The sequence below is a fragment of the Cylas formicarius genome, unplaced genomic scaffold (genome assembly GCF_029955315.1).
Source record: "Cylas formicarius isolate icCylForm1 unplaced genomic scaffold, icCylForm1.1 PGA_scaffold_10__41_contigs__length_53128322, whole genome shotgun sequence".
Classification (NCBI taxonomy): domain Eukaryota; kingdom Metazoa; phylum Arthropoda; class Insecta; order Coleoptera; family Brentidae; genus Cylas; species Cylas formicarius.
In genome coordinates, this window is record NW_026844214.1 from 49,225,620 (window position 1) to 49,245,525 (window position 19,906).

Below are 19,906 nucleotides of genomic sequence, written 5' to 3' on the forward strand. Positions count from 1 at the left end.
CAACGAAGAAAATATGAAAAACTAAAAAATATGGAGAAAAATATAAAAAAATAATAAGGAAAATATAAAAAATAAAAAATGCAGAGGAAAATATAATATAATAATAAGATAATAAATAAACAATAAGATTCAATAAAACAAGAGAATATAAAAAATCAAAAAATATAGAGAAACACATATAAAACAAAGAATAAGGAGGAAAACATAAAAACACAAAATAGAGAGGGAAATATAAAAAACGAAAAATAAAGAAAAAAATATAAAAAACAATAAATTAAGAATATAATAAAAAAAATAAAGCTTAAATTATAATAATCAAAGCGTATAAAACATCATATAAAAAAAGCAAATACCAAAAACAAAAAAGAAAATACGAAAAAAAAAATACATTCGAAAATACAGAAAGTACGCCACTTTCTACGACGGCAAGTACCAGAAGTCAACTCGATAAATTATTGCAATAACACCCATGGGCCAATAATGTTTCGACGAAGATCAAAGCAGGCAATTTGGGGATCGAGATTAAAGTCGTTCCCTGTGAAATTAGGTTTTGCTGGATCTTATCGCGCGTCCCAAGACCCCGCAACTAGCTTATATAGGGTCCGACGAGTTTCACTAAAAACAAACTCGGCGAAAGTGTCAATCGGATTAGAACGGCCGACGCTGGTTTAATCAGATGTCGAGACGCCGTCGCTAACGTTGTTTTAGGCGGCTTTCGAAAGGGTTTGTTGGACAAACTAAACGCTTGTTTAAATCCGTTTAATTTTCTTTTTTTTTTATTTCGTTAGTGTTTTATTGAACGAGGAAACTTAAACTTGAATATAACCGACATTGCTAAATGGTACGTAAATAAAAAAAGCGGTTAGAGTTGTTTTCCTATGGCCAGTTTTTCAATAGAACTGTATACCGAAGAATATTGAGAATAAATAAAGGCAAGCCTTTAAAAATCGAGTTCCGGCTATAGGAGACTACGATCTCGATTTTAAAAATATTTGGGAATGCCCTGTATGTTATTACATTTATTTAATTGTATTATACATTGAGCAATTATTTTGTAGAAAATTTTTCGATGATCATTCAGAATTCAGAAAAGCGTCCTTGAACTTAACCTGAAGCACAAAACTACCAACTAGCTGCAAACGGAGAAAATAATATTTGGTGAAGAAGTACCAGGAGATGGTGGTATCCAAAATTTCTGGACAAAAGGCTAAAAACAATCTCAGCTAGATTAATAGGACTCTCAGGAACCAGGAAATCATGCCAGAATACCTTACATTTGATATTGGAAAAAACTATATACATATTTGAAGACCAACAATGTCCTCAGTGCAAGATACAAAAGAAAATTTATGAGCGGAAAAGACAAAATAACAATCGATAAGGTCATATTAGAACAAATACCGTTTTAGCTAAAAATCTAAAATTTTCTTCTTCTACTCCCGTCTGTAAAGTACTTAATTACACATCGATCGCACCCAAAAACTAACGGCCGTAGAAAAAGTATAGTATGCAACACGTTCGGTAAACTTTTTAAGTCACTCGTTTATTAAACACTCGCTCCGCTGCGTTCCGCTCATGTCAAATTAACTGGTAAGTCAAATACCGTTTACCGCACTTGTTGCATAATGTACTATTACAAATCTTCTGGATTCCTTCTGCGCCGGTTGTCTATAAAGCAAACTTGCTGACATTGAGCAATTATCCTGTGACTTCTTCAGAGCTTCACTGAATCTAACTCGTGTTCTACCCTCTACCTGGGTGGGAGGCCGAGCTAAGAGAGGAGCAGGAACATTTTCTCGGGTTGTCGCAAATTGGTTAAATGGAAAGACCTAAGTCGTGGTTAAAATAATTTTTTGCTTATAGATTTCTATGGATTCTCCGATTTTTCTTTGGTGGAAGAATTACATGCAAGAATTTTAGTTTTATCGAATAAGATTTGATGTCCGATTTGATGACTGCGTGCCGCAACTGCTGATGAGTTTATTTGTCGTAGTCTTAAAGTTTTTTCATGTTCTTTGAAGCCATTGGATATTTGGTATCTTAAACGGAATAATTTTGTTTTTGTGATATACTACAGATTTTTATCCAAATTGGGCTTCATAACTTCATAACGTATCAATTTTCACCCTAATTCCCCAATAGATGCCGGAACGTTTTAGCCAACCCTTAGATCCACAGAACTTACACAAATTTTCGTCAAAAATCTCGATTAGAACATCATATAGGCATCTCAATTTAACCAAACCATTAATGCAATAATATAGATTTAATTGAACTTGGCAATTTCAATTTTTGAAGAAATTCGGTGGAAGGAATACACACAGAAGTGAGGGACACAAGGCTTACAGAAAACCTAATATATATTTTATTACACAAAACTCAATGCATTGTAATAAAATGGTTACTGATTCTGATATTTTAATGTAATTTTAGCTGCATGGTAGCAATATGAGTTGGATATAGGCAACATAGGCTTTGACAAGTGGAGCTCTCGGTGTAAAATAGTAAGAGAGGGTGGGGCAAGGAGGCCCACCTCAAAAACTAACCAACATTTTTTTTTCGTTATTATAATTATAAATTCTGGTTATTTGTACATTTTTAGCCCTTTGCGTAATACCGGGGGTAAAATGGACCGCTTAAAAATTCTAAAAAAAAGCTATTTATAATATACATTATTATAACCGAGTAATAATCAATTTATTAAAAGCGGTATTTTTTGGATAAATCTACGGATTTAGTCTAAACCCAGAGCTTTCGAAAATCTTTTAAATACCAATAACAAATTTTTTAATTTATAGAAAAAGTTATAAATCACTAACTTTTTTTTGTTAAATTCTTTTTATAATTATTTTATATAACATTATTAATATGGGAGAGTGGGACAGGACGACCAGAAGTTTGGTCAAAATTTAGTTCGTTAGTCAAAAATAAATCGACTTGATGGTTAAAAGCCACAAAAAAATAATAAATGGCTTAAGTGCTCCACCCTCCCCTACTTGAATCGAGTCCTTTCAGTTTTTGTAAAATGTATTGTTGTAATGTAGATTTGTTCCATATTTTACCCGTTGACTGTAGACGCGAACCAAATTTTTCTGGAAAACTTTCATAGAGCAAAAAATAAAGAGGAACACATAAAAAACAAACAATAAGGAGAAAAACGAAAAACAAAAAATACAGAGGAAAATGTAAAAAACAAAAAATAAATAGAAAAATATAAAAAAACAAAAAATTAGGAGAAAAATATAAAAAAAAACAAAAAATTAAGAAATAGAATATTACATAGAAAAATACAGAAAGCACGTCGATTTCTACGACGGCAAGTACCAGAAGTCAATTTAATAAATTATTTCCAAGAAGATCAAATCAGGCAATTTGGGGATTGAGACTAAAGTCGTTCCTTGTGAAGTTAGGTTTCTGGGTCTTGCCGCGTGTCGCAAAACTCCGCAACTAGTGAGTGTCAATCCGATTAGAACGGCCGACGCTGGTTTAATCAGATGTTGAGACGCCATCGCTGACGTTGTTTTAGGCGGCTTTCGAAGCTCTTTGTTGGACAAACTATACGCTCATTCGAATTTGTTTAATTTTCTTTTTTTTTTTTTAATTAGTTAAGTGTTTTATTTGCACGAGGAAACTTGTAAAAGTTTAACTGACATTTCTAATTGGTAAGTAGTTATTATTCGTTACTTGACCATCCCCCGTCCCCCGGGGGAGATTTTGTGATTGCAAATTTACAGATTCCCAAGCAACCGAAAAAAAAAAATTAGTTTGACCATTCTACGAGAGATGTCGCCGCCCGTTAAGAGCTCAGGTTTCGATCGCCAAATGTCACCCTTAATGGGGGGTAGGGGGTAGTTTTCGCGTTAGTGCCTTTTTGGCAATTTCGCCCCGCTAGGGGTAGTTTTTGCGTTAGTGCCTTTTTGTTTTGACGTATTTTTGCGCGAGGTAAAAAAAGCGACCGGTGTGTCGCGCGCGGTCGGGGGATTCGAACCTCGAACCCGTTTCGCGCGCTACGTTAGTCGAGCCTAGCCGAGCCTAGCCGACGACGATAAGAGAATTCAACTAATAAAAGGTCGTCGAGGTCGCTTAAAATATAATAATTTATTGACAACATTTTTTTTTTGCGGATTAAATAAAATGCAACAGGGAAAAAGACGTTTAATGCCACTAATATCGAACAAATTGTTTTATTAATCATATACAAAACCCCATCAGGATAGACACATATTAATAAATATATTCGAACGATATGCATATATAAATAGCATATATGGACATAAATAGATACATAAATTAAACACAAATATAAACTACAATCATCTAAAGGAATCGTAACATATTAGTTTGCCAAAAGAAATATCTGCTTGGTATGTGGTCGATCAGTCAGTGATTTTCCCGCTGTCCTTTGAACCAACTAAATTTCGATGGCCCCAAGCTAGCGTGTACTCTGAGCCGGGTATAAGATGTCGTTTGTCATCCTCGTAAGACAACGCCACCTTATTTTTCAGTTCGACGTACATATCATGTAAATGTGAGCGAAACGAAGACATTTGGCGCAAGATTAGCGTGCCTTCCTCGTCGACAGCGCGCTTATAGTCGTCGAGACTAAGTTCGCGCTGGCTGACCGAGTCAGCAACGCCCTTGGCCTTTTTGGTCAACTCGTTGCCGTCCACATTTACGCAATAAGCTTTCGCTCGTGAAATAATAATAATAACTACTTTGGTACGTAAATAAAAAAGCAGTTAGAGTTGTTTTTACCGAAACATATGGAGAATAAATAAAGGAAAGCATTTAACAACTGAGTTGCGGTAATAGACTACGATCTCTATTTTAAAAATGTTTGGGAATGTATGTTATTAAATGTTTTTGATTCTATGAAAAAATCTAATACTCTCAAGGTCCTGTTCTGGATATATCAATATTTCAGATGATCATCTTTTATCCCAACCGTCAAAAAAAAAGTAATCAAGAAAATAATCCTTGAAATGAACCTGAAACACAAAGCAAAAAACGAGATCTAAAAAACATAAACAACTGAGCCAACTGGAAGGCAGCAGGTAACGGTGGTATCGAAAATTTCTGGCACAAAGGGCTAACAACAATCCCAGCCAGTTTAATAGGGCTCTCAGAAACCCGGAAATCCTGCCAGTATTCTTTAACATGTGGCATTACTTACCTGCTTCCAATATGGACCTCTCAACAATGAACATAATCATTTCGGCAATAATATGGGAGAATCTATATACATATTTGAAGACCAACGACATCCTCAGTGATATTAACTTAAGTTTATCAAGAAAGTTATGGTGCCGCATACGTCGTCACTTTTCACCTATTTCGATATTTGAATACATGTTTCAAAGTTTTTTTTTTTTTTCATTTTATAGATATTTTAAAACTTATTGATTATCGAAAATAGTTAAGTGATTGACACAAGGCTTATAGAAAACTTAATATGTATTTTATTACACAAAACTCACTGCATTGTATTGAAATGAATAATTTTAGTTGCTTGTCAGGAATATGAATTAGATATACGCAACATAGGCTTTGACAAGTGGAGCTCCATCCAAGAATACTTGGATGGCGTCGTTTCAGTTTTTGTAAAATGTGGTGTTTTTTGCACACATTAAAGATGTTCGCAGTAAAAACAGGTATTTTAGTGTCAAGTTGAACAATAAAATACAATATAATGAATGCGATAGAAAAACGTATGACGATTAGAAAGCAAACTCATATTAATATTGCAATGTTTAGTATCATATTTATGCGACTCAAAAGCTGTAATATTTGAATATTAATAAATATTTCTTACAAGAATCTCGATGGACGGTAAAAAATTTGTATGTATGTTCCAAGACAAATCCATCCCTGGACATTTGTGGAGTTCAAGCTATCCGAAGTGCGAATCCTGGGCATCCATTGGACAGCCTTTTTGTCCAGACGCGCTATTCGTTGGATTTCCAATGACTTAGTGTGCTATTTGGACACTCCGTATATTTTTAAATAGATTTGTTCCATATTTTACCCGTTTACAGTAGACGCGAGCCAAATTCTTCAGGAAAACTTTTATAGAAAATCTAAAGCTTTACTATCTATTACTACTACTGTCGTTCTGATATCGACAACTTTTATCCCCTTTCCTGTAGCTGGCCGAGAGTACTACGAAGTATATGCAGTCGCAGTAAAATATTACAGAGTTGAACTAAGCTCTCCTGACTTACGTCCTACGAATATCTCTCGAAGCTGGAATCCTCGGTTATATGCTGATTGGGATCGATCGCCGCGCCCCCTGTCTCTTTTTCATTCGGCCCGGGCAATTCGGAGCGAATGCTTTATTATTTTCGCACCACGGGAGCAATATCCGCGAAAAATCCTGTTTACCTTCGCACCTGAAAATTGATATCGTATAATAAGGAACGTCTTTTTTTTAATAAAAACGTATTCGGGCGATCCCTCGTCATAAAATCTTCATTCCTCCATTCCTATTTGAACGGTGGGGGGATTTTACTGAACGCAAAATGGACGATATGGGAGAAAGCAGCTCATCGTCCAATGACAATAAAAATTAAAAAGAAAACTTATCAAAGTAAAATACCCAATAGTTGGCATTTTTTAAGTTGATTTCAACACCCGGTTGTAAATAAATGTCAAATGCGATTTTTTTAGTGATTGCTGAGATTTAAATAGCAATTTTAAGTTTTATTAGGAATGTTGATAAAAGGTAACCAGCTTTTTAAAGATATACAGGTATCATAGGAGACTTTGGTAAGAAACAAACCGGAATTGGTGTCCCAAAATACAATGTGCCCTAAGATTGGCTTCTCTATACAGGGATCTCAGCTCCTATCATACCTACAGCAAAGATTAAATGAGGAAAGTTTTAAAGGAAACTTAGAGCATTTAATAACACAGGTCTACAAAATTAACCTCTTTTTTTTGTTTTTATTTTGAATACTGATTTTATATAATGTTGGTTTTGAGTGAAGTCGTCGTCTTTTGCCAGAAAGCTACGCTGTCCCGACTTTGGGCTATGTGTTCTTAAGGGGATATACCGTTTTAACATCCATCAATAGTCTGCCATCATCGCCATGCTTCATTTGTCTTGGTATCGCCGTTCCATTTCCTTAATGTCCTGGTGAAATCTCTCTCCCTGTTCTTCAAGATTTTCAAGTGTGAAAACAGAAAATGCACTTTCAAACTCATATTGCAACCTAGACGATGAAAGTGTTGTAACATATTTCTTCTACTCTTGTACTACACTTTACCACGTCAGTTTTGTTTCCCACGGATCCCAGCCACTTCACAGCCATGTCAGTGAAAGTATTGGTTTTGTTTTGCAAAAATATCCTCGAAAAGTAATACACAGAAAAATGTTATGCAATATTTCAGACAATTGCCGACGATTTGATTTGGAATGAAATATCGCATTGATATCTCGAGAAAAAACAATGGGTTTTATCCAAATAAATGCAATTCCCATGTACGGAGACCCTCAAATCGAAGTTTTCGTGTTTGCACGAACATTTCGAGAATTAAGCTCTCATTCTCCAAAAAGTTACATTTTACTAAGGTATATTTCACGAATTTAATCTAGCATTGCTTTTTGCCGCAGTTACTAATCCGAAAGCAACCCTACAGTTTTGACTGTGATCCTTCCTTATATTCAAAATATCCCTGACCATATATTAGAACTTCTTAAGAAATATAATGTTAGAATTATTTATCCAAACACATATCTTTACATGTTTGATACACCAAAGACGTTTGAGACACACAGTGTTCCATTCATATGCAGCAAAAATATCAACTATACTAAAAGAACACTATTTTTCAACACAGAAAATCTTATTCGATCAAATTAAATTCCATGAAATCAATTCTGCTATCACAGAAAAACCCAAGAATCCATAGAAATCGCTAGATAAAGAAACAAACAAAAATGACAGAAGTCGGACTCTGAAAATTATATTAAATAATTTGTTAACAAAAGAAAATGCTTCTGTCATTGATGAAATGTTCAGTGGGCATTTTAACCTTGCCATACCCAAAATGGTTCTTATGTGGACGATAATCAAATGGAACATCAATCAGTGTTTTTTACCCAACAAACTCTGAGAGAATATTGAACGTTATAATGGATTTGCCTAATAAACAATATATAGGGAAAGACGAATTATTTTTATTCAAATTAGTATACTATTAAGTGAAATAGCAAATTAATGCTTCCCTACGGGAGACTTTCCAACTGCTTTAAAAGTGCGAATTAAAAAACTATAGACCCATTACCATAATTTCTTAGGCTTCCAAAGTTGTAAAGAGTTCTATTTGCAATAGACTGTTCAACTTTATTGAAAAAAAACCCTGGTCAGTACGAGGTTAGACCAAAAAAATCCATTCCACTTGCTGCTGTGCGCTATATTCTCGAACGAGTTGATAAAAACGACAACGTTGGTGGGCTGTTCTTGGACTTAGCAAAAACGTTTGATACCATTGACCACGACAATCTTTTGCTTATGCTTCTTTTAGAAAACGGTTTGTTAGAGTATCAAGTAACAATAAAATCTACACCTCAATGCATCAAGGTGTACGGCAAAGGTCTTTGCTTGGCCCCCTACTTTTCCTGCTTTGTGCAAATAATCTTTGTGATGTCTTTGTGACTGCTGCTCTTTGCCGCTGGCTGGCTTTCTTGCAGCGAGCTCGCCCGAGCATGTTTACGAGCTGTTAGGGAAATGGGTGTAAAAATTATGCATTTAAGGCTGAATTCAGAAAAAAGGACTGTCCACTGGAAAGATACGACTGAAAAACGGATGTTATAGCCCTTTTATTATAATTTTAGTTTTTTAGCAATACGTTTTTTTTTGCAATTCGGCTTTTCATAGCACAAACTTGCATCCCCGAGTGTCATGCTTAATATTTTTTAAAATGCTCGATGTACTGACAGCTCCTTATTTGTACATTTGTTACATTTGTTATAAATAACCTTCAATGATTTAAAGAAAAACTGCAGTCTGTATGTACATTGCAGCTCCTAGCTTCACTTTCTTTGAAAAAAGGTCTTACCACCAGGCTATAAATTACTCAAAATATAAATGACTGTGATAAATTTATAATAGAAATGGTCACGTACTTAAAACTCAAATACTTTTATAACTTTAATTCTGATTTTTAATCGTTTTAATTTTATTTCTTAATTTGTTATTTTACCTAACCTGTTACTTCGTGTTGTCCACTCTATGTGTGTCTGTATTGTTCAGTATGTGCTACTTTTTCCTGAAACTGAAGATGCCGTCAACAGAATTTTCTAATCCCATTCGTATCTCCGTTAATATTTATAATTTTGTAATGGAGTATATGGCCTTTTCAGATTTTTTTGTACACCCTGTATAATTTTACATCATTGTCCTGCATCCGCTAAGGGCTTTCCGAATATATATAACACTTTACCATTTGTTTTTAATTTTATTGTTAAAGTGCAATTTTTGTTCTAATTTATTATTTTAAAGAGTTGGCTCGCACATAAACAAAAAAACGATTTGTCTCGAATTACCAATTTTACAAAAAGTACTGAATATTGCTTCCGCAATTTTTGAGAAATGTTGAAAACTATAACATGCTATGTTGTTTTGTGCTATGTCGTGAAAATACCATCTGAACTATATTTGCACAGATATAATGGACAATAAAATATGTTTTACTTTTATGTACTTAGATAACTTAGTAAAAAAATACTTGGTAGACTTAAAACCAATCGAATTAATTTTTTATTTATTCGCAAATGTTCGAGAAAGAAATTTTAAACCTTATAAATTTAGGTTAGCTCAAAATTTGCACCCTGGGGATCAACAGCGAAGTCTAGAATCTTGTTATTGGTGTTCATCTATTCAGCAAGGCAGATTCGGCTTTAGCACATCGTGGTTTATTTTAAGAAGTAATATTTTAAGCAAAATTTTAAGAAGTAATATAATATGTATATACGAAGGTAGCTAGCATAGCCACCTAGATCTCCGGACTTATCAGTAATTGATAATTTCTCATGGGGCTACCTTCAAGATCAAATTTTCAAAAATCAGCATCATATAATGGAAGATCTGCGAAATGTCACTGAAAGGGAATTAAGATAAGAAATGTGCAAGCCCGCCCCATTATATTCCATGAAGCAGAACAAGAAAATTATGCTAATACTGCATTCAATTTAATGGAGGTAAATTTGAGCAGTTTTTTTACGTTTAGACTAATTTGTTTTCTAAGAAACGTAATTTTTAAAGTAATACAAACTTAAACTAATTTTGCGAAAGGAAAATAGATAACATGAACAAAAATACTTCTTGTCTAAACTTTTTAAGTGAAAATAATAAATAGTAATTAATATTAATGAACTGAAACTAACTAATTGTAAAATATATAAAATTATTGTGTAATATAGTTATTAAATAAAATATTTGATAATGACAATAAATTTTATACGATTATGTATTGAGTTAATGTAATGGTCTGTCCGTTCCAACAAAGCAAGCAAAGACATCGTTCACATATCATTACCATAAGAAACTTTTACTTAAATGATGTTCTAGTATGATATTTCTTGTTTCACCAAAATGTGGTTTAAAAATAGCTTTCAGCACTAACAACACAATAGGAAAATATTTAAAAAACAATAAATCGAAATGTCCAAAATCCCAAAAATCAGGTGTCTACAGGTTGAAATGTTGATCTTGTCCTAAAATTTATATTGGACAAACAGGTAGATCCTTCAAGAAACGCATTAACGAACATATAAGAGCGTTTAAAAACAATAGTCTAGATTTTAATTATGCTACACACTTAAACACAGAAAAACACATTTTTGACGACAACTTTGATATATTACACACAGCCACAAAAAGCAGAAAATTAAATTTATTGGAAGCCATGGAGATTAGCAAAATGAGACATTCAAATGTATTGCTTAACGATCAATTAGATTTAAATACCTCTCCTTTATTGAACTTAAATTCTCGCAACAACATTAATTAAGGTTTTATGGTCATTTTTCGGTATATATAGTAGCAGGTAGTTTGTAAATATTACATTTGATAGACACGGTGTTGTCGAAACAATTGTCATGTCATAAAATATAATTTCGTGAAAATCTGTACTTTTAGTTCTTATTTATTTTGAAAAATGGATTTTCATCAAGTAAAAGCCACCTCAGTTCAATCATTTGCCGAAGTTAAATCCGTTAAAGTTAAATCGGTGCTGTTGTTTGGCCAATCCGTAACTCGCACTCTCACTACATTGTGCACCGTCTTCCAGCCATATAATCAACTCTGATATATGTAGGGGTAAATCTTCTATATATTGTTCTATTTGGTGCTCTAAGAGTTGTAAATAATGATCTCCAGTTAACTTTTTATGTATAAGTATACATTACTATAGATTAATTGATTAGTACCCCTGGATTTTTATTTCGTGTATTTGTCTAAGATAATTTAAAGACCAATATCGCGTATTTTGGTTATTAGAACCCTTTCTTATAGTGAACGGACTTTCGTCAGTTTCGTCACTTAGTTTTTAAGTTTCACGATTAAATGCATTAATATTTATATTCTTTCAAAACTAAGTGTATTGATTCCCGGGAAATGTCGGCCTCTTCTTATGCTCTAGTAAAAGAGAAAACTGGATGTGCTTCATAGAATCCTAATATGTTTGCCTTATTTTCTTCATTTAAAACATTATAATTCCGGCATATCTTTTTAGCATTTAAGCCGTTACCATTTTCTGCAAATTTCTTTGCCATACCTGGAAATGTCTGTTTTGAAGGAGCTCGGCGCTCTGGATAAATTCTAATATACTGACGACTGCGGTTGCACTTTAATTGTTCAGAAAGTACATATGCTAAATTAGCGAAAAACAATTTTAACAATAATGGCTTCGACAATAATTCAACCATCAGCGTTGTTTACTAATGTGTCAAACAAAGATATTTTCATTTGTCAGTCAGAGCACTCTTTGAAATCATATAAAAATTTCCTATGTTTGCCGATTTGACAAAAGCGAGTGGATTAAAATATAAAGTGTGTTACATTATTGTAATCGGAAAAAGATATTCTATTAAACACATATATAATATACAGGATGTTCCCTCTACAAAATATGATGTAGCCTTAGATGTCAGAAAATTGATAGTGTTTTGTTTTATACGTCACTTGGAAAAAAACTTGGCTACCTTGATATATCTAAAAACAACAAAGTCGCAGTTAATTAATATGTTATCAAGCAGTATATAAGAAGGCTCAAAGTAAAATGCAAACCAGTTTCAGTTGGGCTCTGAAGAAGCCAACAGGATGATTGGCGAGACGTCGTGTTCGATTCAACAACCGACGCGGAGTATTGCTTTACATACAAACGTGTTATTTCTCACTGAAAAGTAATAGTCAGAAAATACATCATTACATTTAAGAAAAGAACTGAGAACTAGAGATTTAAAAAAATGCCAAAGAAGCTGATTTCTAAAGATAACCAGAACGCGAAAAGGTAAATAAAAGTCTCAATAATGCGACATAGTTTTTCTACTAGAACAACCCTTAAGTGGTAAGTACAAATTTAAACGGGTCTACTTTGTACATGATGCATCGTCTTTAATTAGTTTTAAAAGCGTTCGCCGCACGCCCATCAGCGCCATCTAGCGCTTTTTGCATTTAATTAATGTGTTTTGCATGTTTTGCAAGTCAAATGCGGGGGCCATTAATTCTCTCCCTTCTGATGAGTGGGGCGGACGCGCACACAATGCTGTCATTTTTTAAAAACGTTGTCTGTTAATTTGACGACTACCGTCCATACCTAATTAATACGCCAGCTCCAACGGCATCGCTTATTTTTAAAATAACGTGTTTGTTTTCAAAAAGTAAATCTTTGCAGCAACAATAGTTTGATATATTTTTCAGGCGCTCTTGACAAAACTCAAATATAAGTTTGGATTGTTTTTAGAAATTAATGGAAAAAATTCATTCTCTCTGTTTCGACAACACCGTGTCTGTATCAAATGTACATTTGATAAAGACACGGTGTTGTCGAAACAATTGTCATGTCATAATATATAATTTCGTGAGAATCTGAACTTTTAGTTTTCTATTTACCTTATTCTCCACGTGTAGTCGTATTCTTCAGTTCGCTAATAATTTTTATCTTATCAATATCCGTTTTTTCAATAAACATCGAATCTCTGATATTATTATTATTTTCTGAAAAGTCAATGGTTGTGGTTCGGAATTTTTTTAGTTAACTTTTGCCGTATAGTAGAGAAATAGTAATTGAAAAAAATTGCTGTCGTATGGATCAGATAATATGCTTTCTAAGCCTTGTACACGGTATTTTTTTTTCTTATATCAAAGCAAATTGCTTTGTAGTAAAACAATTTGTGCTTTCCTATTCACCGAGAGAATATTTTCTTGATTTATCACAAAAAATCTCTTAACTCTGTTTTATTGCAAAACAGAAATTGTTTTATTATAAAATGAAAGTGTATCAATCTAAGACACCTTTTCCACTAGAAGAAAAATATTTGCTCATTCAAAACAAAACCTTTTGATTCTTCTTCCAAGACAAAATAATTTTCTTAACCAAAAATGAAATAATGAAAATTTCTAAAGTTTTCTTTCAAGACCATATACTATTTTAGAACAAATGGAAGATATTTTCGAGATAAAACAAACCTATATCTGCATTATTTTGTTTCACGACACATCTATTCTTCAAATGAAAAATTATACTCCCTTAAATCAAAATAAACGGAAATTTATATTATTTTCTTCTAAGATATTTTTTTTCTTAAACACAGGGTGTCCCGAAAGTCAACGATAATACTGAAAAGGCTGACGGAAAAAGTCATAAGCATCAAGAAAAACATAAAATGGCCTTAGTAAAAAATCGATGGTTTTCGATATTGCCACTTTAATTAAATTCATTAAAATTATAAACTTGTATCAGGTTTTCGAGTGTCACATCTAAAAAAAAATAACTCTTTACATTCTTAGGTATTTCCGCGGATATTTCATTGATCAAAGATCAACGTTAAAGTAAAAGTTCAAGAGAATAATTCAAATTATCATACTTCACTTTAAAATAGATTTCTTATTAAAGGTTTTGAAACTTTTACTTTAACGTTGGTCTTTGATCATTAAAACATCCGCTTTTGTAAAACTTAAAAGAAGTGAAAAATGAAAAAAAAATATTTTTTTTTAGATGTGACGCTCGACAATCTGATCCATGTTTACGATATCGCGAAAACCATCGATTTTTTACTAAGGCCATTTTATGTTTTTCTTGATGCTTATGAATTTTTCCATCAGCCCTTTCAGTATTATCGTTGACTTTGGGGACGCCCTGTATGTATAAAAGTATTACAAATTGAATTTGTTTTTTAGAAGTGATTGTATTGTTTACATAGGAGTATAGGTGTTTTGATGTGAAGAACAAAAATGGAAAGAAATTCAATCGTACGAAAATACAAAAATATTTATTTTTCTTTTTTCGGATTCAACAGTAACAGCAACATACTTAAAAGTACCACAAACGAGAACATCTTTAAGAAACATAGTCTTATATTCTAAAAGTATAATAACAATCATAACACAGTTAACAGTGCTACGAATGAAAAGAACATAGTAATATGTTCAAAAAATAACAAAAAATACTTATTTATACTTATTATATAATGTCGGAAACATAACGCAGTCACAAAATACGAGTACACCTAAATCTTAATTAAAAAAACAGTCTCATATAAAATGAGATTAAGAGAAGTTGGATATGTAGGGTAAATGTGACTTTGATGTTACATTGTTTAATCCAATTTCCTACTTTTTTATGATCAAAAGCCTACGCACCTATATGCCAATCTGTCAAAAGGTCACGTAGGTTTTCCATATGAGCTAGGTATTTCTATACACATTCAAATCAAAAATTAACACCAAAACATAACACAATTTTCGTTTCCGATGCGATGCCGACCAAAGCCACCTTTCCGGCCAACTCACTCCACATCACATAAATAACTAAATGAAATGCGTGTGCTAACAGGCCCAAGACAAATATTACGAAAATGTATCGATTCAAGACAATGGGGGTTTAATTTTTTTACTTCAAGACAAATGCGCCAGGTTGTTTTGGACGAACGTGTGACATATTTATTATTTTCATCAGAGATAATTTATACCGGGTTGTTTTGAGTAAAAATCCATTTTTCAAGATTAGATTTTTCTTAAACGGAGACAGAGCGTCGTAGCTTCCATAGAAACAAATTTTTGTTTTATGCTAAATAAAATAAATTAAGAACTCTCAATGACTTGTATGAAGCCAACTCGTTTTTTTTTAAAAAATGAATTGCTTCGAAACACTGCGTTAAACTAAAAAGAAATATTTCACTTCAACACAAATTGTTTTAAGGTAAAACAAAATGTTCAAGAAAAGAAAGAGTTTTCTGTGTAGACAAAAATTTTTACCTTGTATATTACAACTTCTTTATAGTATCAACAGTCACGCGGTTATCCATTCTTCTTTTTTCTTATTATTTTTTTCTAATTATTTTAGTTGCTCGATTTACCATCGTTAAAACGACTTAAATAAATTCACTTGCCTGATCAGGGTCAGTCTTACAAAATATTCAATGGAAATTTTAATTTTTAGTTAGAGGTTTTAATTTAGCCGTATCTACTTTTTTGTATATAATATATTCTTCATTATTTTTAATCTTTAAGTTATTTTTATTTATTGGTGATATTAGTAGTAGAAAATTATCAGAAATTGAACTGAGGTGGCTTTTACTTGAAGAAAATCCATTTATCAAAATAAATAAGAACTAGAACTTCAGATTTTCATGAAATTATATATTTTTACATGGGTCTTTATCAAATGTCATTTAAAAATTCAAAAAAATTCCACTGAATCACTCACTATCTTCAATCAAACGTTAATATGTGGCACACTTTCGTAGTCACCACCCCAGAGAATAAACGTTTCTCTTCCGTTATAAAGCGGGCGTCGAACGTTCTTTTTACCCTTTAAATCCGAGTTATTCAATAAAAATGGGTTTTAAAGCGGGCTCCGATTCAAAATTTATGGCCGTTTTAAACGTTTTGTGTTTCAGGTCAGTGCGGTCACGGCAGCCCCTGCGAGCAACTGTGTTACGAACTTCACGACGGAATGTACGAGTGCGACTGCAACGAGGGTTTTATCTTAAGGGAGGACGGATATAGCTGTTACGGTGAGATTTTTCTTTTTACTTAGTTTCCATTGAAAAATCTTGGATTCTTCCTGCGTTGGTTGTTGATAAACCAAACTTGCTGACGTTTCGCCAATCGTCCTGTTGGCTTCTTCAGAGCTTAACTGAAACTGACTGGAATTCTACTCTGTACCTGCTTATATATTATTTGAGGGGGGGAGGTGCTAATGGAAAGGCATGAACATTGTCTGGGATGACTGATTCCCATATTGGTGAATCGCGATTAAGGTTGCTTGTAGATTTCTATAGATTCTCCGATTTTTCGCTGATAGAAGTGATGTCCGGTTTAGTGATTGTGTTCGGCAACTACTGATGAGTTTATTTGTCGTAGCCTTAAGGCTTTTTCATGTTCTTTGAGCCCAGTTAATAGTAATTATGCAACAAGTGCGGTAAACGGCATTTGACTCACGAGTGAGATAAAGAGTTTACCAAACGTGTTGCATCCTATACTTTTTCTACGACCGTCACGAAAAAAATAACAATTTAACAAATTAAAAATAATAACAGATTATCGTTTTACTAAAGTTCGTACCGGTAAAGAAAATATTTAATTGTCGCCAATAAACCTATTCGTTTATCGTTTCTATCGGTTCTGGTATTGTTGCCTCTTTTAACTGTGATGTCATATAAACAATGGAATAAACAATTTTAAAACTTTATGTTGTTTGTTTAACTTTTACAATTGATCGTTAAGTAAAAAAGTAAAAAAACTGTAATCGGAAGAAATATCACCCAAGCATAGAACTTTTAAGAGGATTAAATTTTTTTGATTTTGAGCTTTTAAGAGTATTGAATTTTTAAGGTCGTATAAGCAATAAAAAGCAGGCCCTAACCTTCAATTTTGTTTTGTTTGTACTGATGAGACATGGATATATGAAAATGGTTCAATTGGTCTTGGCAAGATAGTATTTAACACTCGCTCCGCTACGCTCTGCTCGTATCAAATAAACTCGTAAGTTAAATGGCTTTACCGCACTTGTGTCATAATATGTTATTTTCGTTCGATGTCTCCAATCTATTCTTTGCCGCATGTGCATCGAATGCTGTAAACTCCTGGCATCTCAAACGGAAATTTGTCCTTGACGGATCAAAGATGTTGAAAGATTTCTGGGCAGTTATGTTTGGAATGTAAGGAAGGACAGCAGTGGCAAGTGTGGGTTTGTTTCGTGGAAATTATTAGAGAGAAGATCCGCAATAAGGTGTTCTAATTCTAGATTCCGTGACTCTGGTTGAGTTAGGTTTATGACTCTCTAAACAATTTAGTTGATTAGCGATGATTTTTGAGCCGGATGGCGATGTGACAATGTATTAAGTTGTGCGTAGGTTTTCTGTAAACAATGTTAGGTTGGATTTTCTATTGATATGTATATCTAAGAATGGGAGATTATTATTAGTTTCTAATTCTATGGTAAAAAGCATGCATGTTAGTGTGTGTCGAGTACAAATGGCTAAGAAACTCTCGGAGCGATTCTTGATCATGAGAGCATATAACAAAAGTATCTTCAGTTTCCATAATTTTAGTTTTGGTTAGTTCCATAAATATATTCGTGATGACTGGTATTTACGGAGAAGCCATAGGCCATAAATTTAGACGTTATAAGGAAAATATGTTCCAGGCAAGCATTTCCCAATTAAGATGAGAAAGTTTGGTTCCAGATTCTCGGATTTATATATATCTGAAATAATGTTTTGAGTTTCAGGGATAGAAACTTTAGTAACGACGGATTCTACGTCGAGACTGACCAGAATATTGCTTGGATCTAAAGTAATCTGGAACATATTTTTGTTGTAAATGTTGTTAACTGCTCTGAGGCTTTAAGAAGAGAGCCATCGACACCTTTCATTTAAAACTAAAACTATGATAAGACTTTTATTGTTTGTCCCCATGAACAAGAATCCCCGATATTTTCTTAGCCATTTAAACTCTATATACATTTTACCATTGAATTATAAACTATATTCTCTCATTATTCTTCTCAATAGAAAATTTAACCTTATATTGGGTATTTCTCTTTGGAGATACCAAACCAAACCCAACCCAAAAATCATGGGTTACAGAGCCGTAACATAAACTCAACCGGAGTCATTGAACCCAGAATTAAAACACCTTACACACCTTCTCTCTAATAATATCCACATTAGAGATATTCAGCGTTACATAACATCACTTTACCACAACCCTTTAAAGACAATGGGTCTAAAGGCAACCCTGCGCATTCAATTCAAATAACTGACCACATATCAAAATATGGTAAGAAATATAACGTCAAAACCAGATTGAGCTCTTCCATCCTTCAAAAACGAAATTCCTTTTGAGATACCAGGAATTACAGCATTCCATACATATGCGACAAAGAGTACATTTTAGAGACAAATGAACTCATCAGCAACTACCGAACACAATCACACATCAAATGTTATTCTTGAATGTAATCCAATTCCATAAGTAATCAAACAATCTTAGCCGCGACTCAGATCCTTCGCCAATATGGGAATGCCCCTCTTTGAGCTCCGTCCCCTCAAACAATATATAAACAGGTACAGAGTAGAGTGCGAGTCAGTTTCATTCTGAAGAAGCCAACAGGATGATTGAGCAAATGTCAGCAAGTTTTATTTATAAACAATCGAGGCAGGATGAATCAAAAATATTTGTAAATAGTATTACAATAGACAGGCTTAATAGAAATTTTTTCTTCTCCTGAAATTTTGAATGAAACTAGTTTGCAAACGGTTGTTGTAGTTGCGTAGCAGGTATTGTTTCGTTTGATTATCACATGCTTATTTTGTTTTCCTCAATTTGTGTGATAAAGAACTAAGTGGAAAAGTGGGAAAACCCGCGGAACTGTACAATTGTTAACCTTCTGGGTCCTAAAGGATAGATGTGACGGAAAAATCTTGGCAACAAGTGTCTATCAAAATGATTATCTCTCTGCACCTACTTTTCTCTACTTTATTACTTTAATGATACTTTAAAATAAATTATGTCGTTTCGTGTTTTTCTCCACTACTGCGAATTTCCAGTGGAAAGAAAATAGTTTGTCAAATAATTTCTCACAGTAGTGGTTGAAGAACTTTCTTGTAATAACAAATCTTGTATTTCTCTATTTTTCGGTACTACCACTGTCCCATTTACCTCTCCTTGACGTTATTGACTACTGCTGGTTCACGACATCGCATAGGCTCATTTAACACCCCGCCATCCCATAAACGCATTCATGGGTTTTTCTTCTTCGATTCAATCTATAATTGAATACCCTCTTGACTTGGTCTATTTGAATAAGGTCTTAATAAATTACGTGTCAATGGGAACGCTCCATTTGCGACAAGGTAGTAAGGAAAAGGAAGTGTTTCATCATATCAGGCCATCAGCATCACAGCTGACAGTACTATAGTGCAATTGAAAACTTGCAGCCAGTACCACTTTCCTCAACTGATGATAATGTTGGAGATGCCGAAAACATAGACATATCTTGTGCTAGTGAGTAAATGGAGCTCCCTTCCTTCCGGTGAAATCCATACACGCATCTTGGACACAACTATCATCCTGCAAGTCCACAGCTCTTTCACAGTCTCAGTCTAGTACTTCAGTACAACAAAATAATGAAGAAGAAATTCGCATTCACGCAGATCAATCATCAAGTTATGAAG

The 19,906-nt window shown here is 33.5% G+C and overlaps 1 protein-coding gene across 1 annotated transcript in view; it reads left to right on the forward strand.

Moving 5' to 3' along the window:
• LOC132699522 (pikachurin) overlaps positions 1–19,906 on the forward strand; it is a 171,360-nt gene that overhangs the window by 22,510 nt on the left and 128,944 nt on the right. The window contains exon 2 of the mRNA XM_060666294.1: positions 16,124–16,240. Within this exon, the coding sequence (XP_060522277.1) occupies positions 16,124–16,240 (117 nt within the window). The remainder of the gene's footprint in view (positions 1–16,123; positions 16,241–19,906) is intronic.